This window comes from Salvelinus namaycush, chromosome 12, assembly GCF_016432855.1.
Source record: "Salvelinus namaycush isolate Seneca chromosome 12, SaNama_1.0, whole genome shotgun sequence".
Lineage (NCBI taxonomy): Eukaryota > Metazoa > Chordata > Actinopteri > Salmoniformes > Salmonidae > Salvelinus > Salvelinus namaycush.
In genome coordinates, this window is record NC_052318.1 from 30,490,881 (window position 1) to 30,498,452 (window position 7,572).

The 7,572-nt window shown below is 42.1% G+C and overlaps 1 protein-coding gene across 1 annotated transcript; it reads right to left on the reverse strand.

Moving 5' to 3' along the window:
• Nucleotides 1-1,089: 1,089 nt before the first annotated feature.
• Nucleotides 1,090-7,345, reverse strand: LOC120057083 (etoposide-induced protein 2.4 homolog). The gene is made up of 11 exons (XM_039005482.1): nucleotides 7,225-7,345; nucleotides 5,950-6,097; nucleotides 5,122-5,267; nucleotides 4,458-4,518; nucleotides 4,253-4,319; nucleotides 4,014-4,138; nucleotides 2,967-3,086; nucleotides 2,635-2,746; nucleotides 2,414-2,525; nucleotides 2,208-2,282; nucleotides 1,090-2,080 (listed from the first exon to the last, which is right to left on the reverse strand). The coding sequence occupies exons 2-11, from the start codon at nucleotides 5,989-5,991 to the stop codon at nucleotides 1,915-1,917; spliced, it is 1,026 nt and encodes a 341-aa protein (XP_038861410.1). The 5' UTR covers nucleotides 5,992-6,097; nucleotides 7,225-7,345; the 3' UTR covers nucleotides 1,090-1,914.
• Nucleotides 7,346-7,572: the final 227 nt, after the last annotated feature.

Below are 7,572 nucleotides of genomic sequence, written 5' to 3' on the forward strand. Positions count from 1 at the left end.
AATGTTGAGATGTTTTAAATAAAATATCCATGTTGGAAACATTTAGCAGTTTACAATAGAATATTTTAGACTAAAATAATTGTGTTAATCAAGATGACTTCCGATTAGATGTAGTGTACACTGACCAATTTTATTGAAATTAGGCATAATACTTTTACAAAATCTCACACATATAGCAATCTGGATACATAAATACTATGCACTTACAATTATTACATACTGCCCCCCCCCCCCAACATATTAGATAAGATTAGGTAAAAGATTGATGGTAACCCCCATGGTGAGGTTTTGGTTGAACATTCAGAGCCAAGTGGCATTATGTCAAACAAAAATCCCTCACAGCCCGTTTGGATTTGCCACTGCTCAAAGGGGAACATAAACACAGAGGGCTTCTCCTGTCTGTTAAGGTATGCACTATACACCTTCCTTTCTTCCTTCAAGAGAAAATCAGTCAGAATGGAGTGACATCTTCCTAGTACCTACACTACAGCGTTCTGTGTACAATTGATCGAAGCAGAAGTGAGTCGAACAAAGTAGTAGATAAAGCAGTTTGGCAGTGTCATCTGATCTGACCAAGCAGCAGAGTCATACAGCTTCACCTGTCTGTCTAATACACAACTATAGAAAACAGCTAGCCTTACTTCACACACAACAACCAGTGATATATTTGGATGAATTAAGGATGCTCTTTTTTGTGGGATGTTTAGACCAATTCCCATGCTGAAAGTGTACAAATTACAATAGTCTAAAGAAAGCACTTATGTAACGGATGTGAAATGGCTAGCTAGTTAGCGGGTACGCGCTAGTAGCATTTCAATCAGTTACGTCACTTGCTCGGAAACCTAGAAGTAGGGTTGCACCTTGCTCTGCAAGGGCCGCGGCTTTTGTGGAGCGATGGGTAACGACGCTTCGTGGGTGTCAGTTGTTGACGTGTGCAGAGGGTCCCTGGTTCGCGCCCGGGTCGGGGCGAGGGGACGACGTAAAGTTATACTGTTACACTTACAGAAAAAAAATATAAAAGTATCCCTTTGTTTTCACCACACAAGATTATTCCTGGGTTTCCGGCCAGAGTATCAGTGACGCCCTGGCTTTACAGAGAAACAGCTATTTATTAACAAGACAACATCCCATCAGTGTGAAAGGAATGTCACTTGCAACACAGAAAAATGTACATGTCACAACTCTTGTGCTCCACTTTTGAACATCGCAAACATGTCACTCCCTTCAATGGAGAAGGGGCTAATTTTAGTCACACACGCTTTGATGTACATCTAGTCACTGGCTGCATCCCCTGTGCTGATTCCTCAAACAAAGGAATACCAAGGATCGTGTGACCAGTGTCTAAAGCTCTGTCTGTCATTCAAAACATAGAGTAACATGAGTCCTGGCAAATTTAACCCTTTTCCTTTTTCTCTTCCACATCAAGAGTTTTATACAAAGCAGTCTGGGATCAGCCACGGGGTGATAAACAGATTAAACAAGCAAAACATGGAAAACATTTGAGTAGCAATCAAACAGAGCAGATTTTTTGTTTTTGTTGATGAAAAACAATGTATATGACTGCTTGTGCTGAATTGAAAGCACTAAAATGGCACATCATACATAAAAAAACAATTAAAACAAAACATTTGAATGAGAATAAGATAAGAATCCTGTGTGTTTGAGTGTGAGGCACACAGCAGTTAAATCTCCTTACACGTCATTCACATTAAAAACACACCTGACCTGTGCTCAAAAATAATATGAAAATGGCCGTAGTAAAATCGTTAAAATCACAATAAAACCTAGCTTTAAACCAAACATCCTCCTCCTGTCCTGATAAGAGAGATCCTTCCACAGACAGAATCAACTGCTCCATTGGTTTACTGCGCAGCAGAGCTGCTCCCTTGTCGTTGTCGTCCCCCCCGGTGGCCATCACTTGGAGAGCAGGTGTCTATGGCGGGCAGGAGAGGCGTGGGGAGAGGTAGGCAGCTTCTCGGCGGAGATGGACGAGTTCAGGGAGGACTGCAGGTGGACCGTCTTGTGGAACAACTTGTTGCTAATCAGCACAACCAGAGAGAAGAGGCGCAGCTGGAAGTGGCTATGTGTGGAAGACACGGGGGGAAGAAAAGATTGAGTGAGCAGGGAAGATTTTACTGGCTCTTTTCACACAAGCGAATCAGTTTGATCACAGGTCATTATCAGGGCGTGCAGTGCACTATACTCACTATAGCTTTGTTGGGGTTTTGGCCTCGTTAGCGCTGATAATGAACAGAGGGAAGAGGATGGAGAACAGACAGCCACTATAGCAGAAAAAAATAGTATGATTTTAATCGATCACTAGAATGATTTGGGATATCAGTAGGACTAAAAGTCTGCATATTGGAAGTGTCTCGTGCATGGCTTGAAAGAGAGAAGATGTTAGTGGCATTACCTGATTATATATGAAGAGGGGAGGGCAGTCAACAGAGCCATGGGGAGACCAAAGCCAAAGTAGTAGGGCCAGTTCCTCTCAATGTTGGACAGCCGTTGGTGCATCTCAATGCCTTGTATGAAACGGTTACAAATGGGTTGAGATTTTAATCAGTTCCTATTACCTAAAATTAGTATAATACTTTGACAAGAAATACATCTTTGAGTAGAAAGGAGGCTCACCATGGTTGAACCAGCGATACTCAAAGCAGTAGAGGGAGTAGAGCAGAGACATGTGGAGAAGGCTGACCATCTGTCCAATAGCGTCGATGGGGAAGAGACTCACAACCATACCCTAGAGGACCACAACAAAGACAAGATGAGGTAATATGTTGATTACTAACTCGAACCATTGAAGGTAATGGATCACAGCTCTCAGTGTTGAAACCGAAGACCCCTGTAGGTTTTAATTACAACATAACCTTAGAGAACCCTCTTGACAGATAGTGAGATCATGATTGATAGTGAGCCTTCATGAACTTGAAGACACATGGGAATGTCAACTGCTGTACTACCTGAATGAGGAAGAGAGCCTGGAGGAGGAGGTTGAAGATCATGTCAGCGATGATCTTACTGACGCTGGGGAAGGGCTGGGCTTTCCGACCAGACACCTCGAACGCCAGGTCAGCTATGTCCTACAGCAGACAACCAGAGGGCGCGTTAACATGTGTTACACAGTAAAACGGGAGGTTAACGTCTCACAAGATCCTCAGGCAATAATATTCAAGACTGGAAGAGAATATAGATAGCAATAACACAAGGGAAATTCTTAACTACTGTGAGACATTCAACTGTATCAAAGCCACTACTCTATCCCGAGCATTGCTGGAAACTATATCGTCAACATGGACCGTAATTCGGTTGAATGCATTCAGTTCTGCAACTGACTAGGTATCCCCCTTTCCCATTATTCATTAAATTGGCTTATGATAAAAGGTATGGTTAGTGCTATCCTGTAGGGATGCACAATTAATCAAATTGCAATATCGACATGTACAATATCCATATCGCAAGAGTCTCCAATCTTCCTTTAAAACACCATCAATTCAAATGTAATAAAGGTACCCTGGGAAACTCTGTCCAACACTTAGGTTTCTACCCCGTCACAACAACTTCGACTGTACCAGGCCTTTTCATTAGTTGTCATTCCAAACAACACCAACCATAGAATCCAAATAATAGTTTGATTTCTATGATTCCAACAGTTCACCAGTGTTCTGTAAAATCGCAATCATTGGTAAAAAAAAAACGATTTGCCCATATCGTGCAGCCCTACTATCCGGGATCCTTGGGATGTCCCTACCCTAAAACTAAACCTAACCCATACCCTAACTCTTACCTAAACCTAACCTAACCCTTACCTAACAGTATTCAATTTCAAATCTGGCGACATCAGAGTTGGAACATCCCAAGGATTCCGTTTAGACTAAAAGTATACACAACTAGTGCTCTCCAGTGCCAACCGTGCATCAGTTCTCCTTGACCAGCTATATCCCACCCTTGTTACAACAACCACAAAACATGTCTATCATCATCTGTGTCCTAACTAACAGAGGCCTCACCTGGAACCAGATGGCGTTGACTATCTTGCTGAGCACAAACAGAGGGAGCACCCAGAGAGCACTGAACACGGAGGTCAATATGAACTCCAGCCAGGACCACACGTTGCCATGGAGAGAGGGGTCACCTGGCAGGAAATGGCTCTTTGAGTGACAGGTTTTACCACTGTTCTTAACAAATCACTATGAAGCATGTGATAATGGAGTAAACCCGCCCCACTGTTCCTGGCAGGCACACATACCGATGATTATTGCTGTCAGAGTCTGTAGCAGTGGAATAAACACACGGTAGAAGAGAAACAGACTGAGCTGCAAAGGGAATCGGAGGGGGGATTACTAACACAAACAATGTCTACGTAGTATTACATACAGTATTTGCCCATCATAAAAATACATGATATACATTTATCAAATGGTTTTAAAATATAGAAAAGTGTTATTTTTTACCCAGAACACTCCCCCATTCCAGGCACAGCACTGAAAAATCCTACTGGCTAATTTGGGTTCACTGAAAGAAAGAATATGACACATTGTCACCCACCATTGTCATTAATAGGCACAAAAAGGTATAGGCCTTGGCCTATCGTGGACACTGGACAGCATATAAGGATCCATATTAAAGGGCTTTACTCATAACTCGTAGGGCGCAACTCAATCTGTATCGCGAAAGTTCAGTGCTATAGAGCAATTTAAATTTAAAGGCCATGTTCACACATTAGCGGAGACTGCATTCACAGAAAACACTGCATATGTCGGCTCAATTGGATATCAATCGCGCAATAGAGCTAAACTTCTGCGTTAAGGATTTAATTGAGCCCCTAATATGAACCGTTCACAACTAGAAATAGCATATCCGGTTAGAGAGGGAGAAATGTAAATAAAATTGCAAAATATCAGTGTCTATTAAGCAGTAGACTTTTATGATATGTAACATATATACCCTTTCTTATACCCACAATATTGTACCAACCTGAACAGAAGTGTGCTGGCTCTGACATTCTTTTTTCCCATCACCCTTTCACAGTTACAGAAACAGTGGTGGATACATGACCAGGACAGCCCAGCTTGGCAGTGTGAATAGGGTATTGCAGCCCTACGTGCCAGTGCCTACCTCTCCTGTTTGCGTTCCTCACTCTGGGCCCGTCTCTGAGCCAGGGCCCCGCTGGCTCTCCTCCTCCGCTGCTCCTCCCTTTTCTGCTGGATGCGGGCATCCAGCTTGGAGATAGTTCCAATCCCCAAAATGGAGTCCTTAATCCCCTGTAGGACACACAGAAAATATGCACAGACTGGGGTAAATTACTTAAAGGAAATTAACACAGCACATTCTTCTAATGTTATACGCAACACTATGTTAGACTTGGTGGGTTGAAAAGTTCAATAGTAGTGTTTTAAATACAAAATGCATTCTTATATCATTCAAGTCATGTAGCATGTGCTTTAGTGCACTTGGTTACATAGTAGCACAGTTGAAATAAAACATAAATTAATTTTAAAAAACAAGGCTAATCTTTGTTCTGCTTTTGTGGAGGGGATCACTAGCCATCTGAAAGCAAGATGATAAGGTTCAAGGTAAACAACACAAAGGTAAACATTTGGTTAAGCCTCTAAATGTAGGCAACTATGATTTTGCCCCAAAGCAACGTTTGCTCTACTTCCTTTAGACTAGAGAAAACAAGACAAAAATAAAAAGCTTACATTTTCTCAAAACATTTCACTTGTCTTGTGTAAAAACAAACTAATTAACCAGGAAAAATGCTAAATGGGCCACGCGGATGGCTTCAATTGAACTAAAAACATAGTTCCCAATGGATCTAAACAGAGCTTGGTAGTTGGTACACATTCTCATGATTCAGTGTCATAGCTGTACAGTCCTTTAACCCTATGTGTTGGCCTATCACTTGTGTGTGGACAGACAGGGTGTGTTGTGTTGCTGTCTGACCGTCGCAACATTGCGGAGGAAGGCCCTGATGCTGTCTGTCATCTCCAGACCAGCTGCAGATCCATCAACTGCAGAAGGAGGGGTGGCTGTGGACCTGGTCAGCTCTCATGGCAGGGAGGGTCACACCCAGCAACACCACACAGGAAAGCTGTTAGAGAGTAGCAGGGTCACTTTGCTCCAAGTCTCATTATATTAAAAGGCGCATGTCATGTTATACAGCCTATATTTATTCACATCAGACATCAGGGAGGCAAACCAAGCGGGATGGGTATAATTTGTGGAACGTTCCAACAGGAATCTGTTCCAAAAACGTGAAGTACAAGGATGCCAAAAAACAACGCATACACAGTAGCATGATCAATTCACCTAACTAATTAGCTGCCGAATAAGCATCAACTCACTACGTAGCTTATTCTTAATGTTTGTCCATAGGCTACCAGAGTGAGACATTTTTCGGAATAAACGTGGACGGTGAGTGAAAAACTTAAATAAATAGCCCAATTCTACCCGGTATCTTATTCTGCCGCTATACAACTTTGTATGTGTTTGTTGGCAACCTTGTTATTTACGAAGTTTTTGGAATAGATTCCTGTTGGAACGTTCCACAAATTATATCCACCCAACCAAGCGACCTGGCTGTGTCGACATCAGTCACAACACGATTCACACAGGAAAATATTTAGAGCAACAGGTTCACTTTACTCAGCGGGTCTGTACACTGATTGTTCACTGGCTTTATTGGTGACATTATTATTATTGAATAGCCAGTTAGCTACCTTATCAGGTAATGTTATCAAATAAACATTTCTGAATTCAATTTCTCGCTAGCTAGCCAGCCATCTGTTGTTAGCCAGTCATGGTTGAAACATCGCTTTGCCTCAGACTTGTGACCTTCTTGTGCAGACAATACTGAAACGGTAACGCTAGCTAACACGTACAAAACCAAACATGGTATAGTAACCACATCGTTAACGTTATTTAGCTAGTATATAGTACATACGTTCAGTTTTAAGAATAGTCCATATTTTAGGTGTCAAACAAACTTTACTAACTTATTTTTTTAGCTAGCTAACATTACATCGTCCAAATTCAAACGGTGCAAGCTGACTTAGCCAACGTTAAATCTATCAAATTCAAACAGTGCAAGCTAGTTAGCACGCAAGCTAACTTGCCTCACTGGCTCGTTAGCTAAGCTAACAACGAAAATGATTTACTTGAATCAAGCGGACATTAAAGACAGGTCAGATAATCGAGCATTTAGTCCCCATGGCCTACCTCATGCGACACTTTCACTGAAATATTATCTTCACTTTTTTTTATTACTGTTTCTTTAGCTCTTTCTTCTGCAACAACAAACCAACCTCTGGCCCGTAATTTGTGTATTGGGCAACCTCCAACCAAGGGGATTGTGGGAGGTGTAGTGTGGTGTGGAATGATGGCTAAAAGTTGTGTCCACTGAAGTTGAACTTCATCAGAGTGACTTCCCTTCACTCACACGATATGAAGGCAAAGACCCCCTTAGGTCTCTTTCTTGCCCTGCCACAGTGCTTCTGCTTCAATAAGGTATATAAACCCTGGATTGCTGATGTATTGGTCATTGAGAGGCTTTGCCTCCTGCTGGCC

What these genes read in the sequence shown, in the direction of transcription:
- LOC120057083 (XM_039005482.1), bottom strand. Translation starts at nt 5,991, where the DNA reads ATGACAGACAGCATCAGGGCCTTCCTCCGCAATGTTGCGACG. An exon ending in GAGGAACGCAAACAGGAGAG is followed by an intron (nt 4,519 to 5,121) that starts GTAGGCACTGGC and finishes TCTTTCTTTCAG; the next exon opens with TGAACCCAAATTAGCCAGTA. An exon ending in GTATCGCTGGTTCAACCATG is followed by an intron (nt 2,526 to 2,634) that starts GTGAGCCTCCTT and finishes GTTTCATACAAG; the next exon opens with GCATTGAGATGCACCAACGG.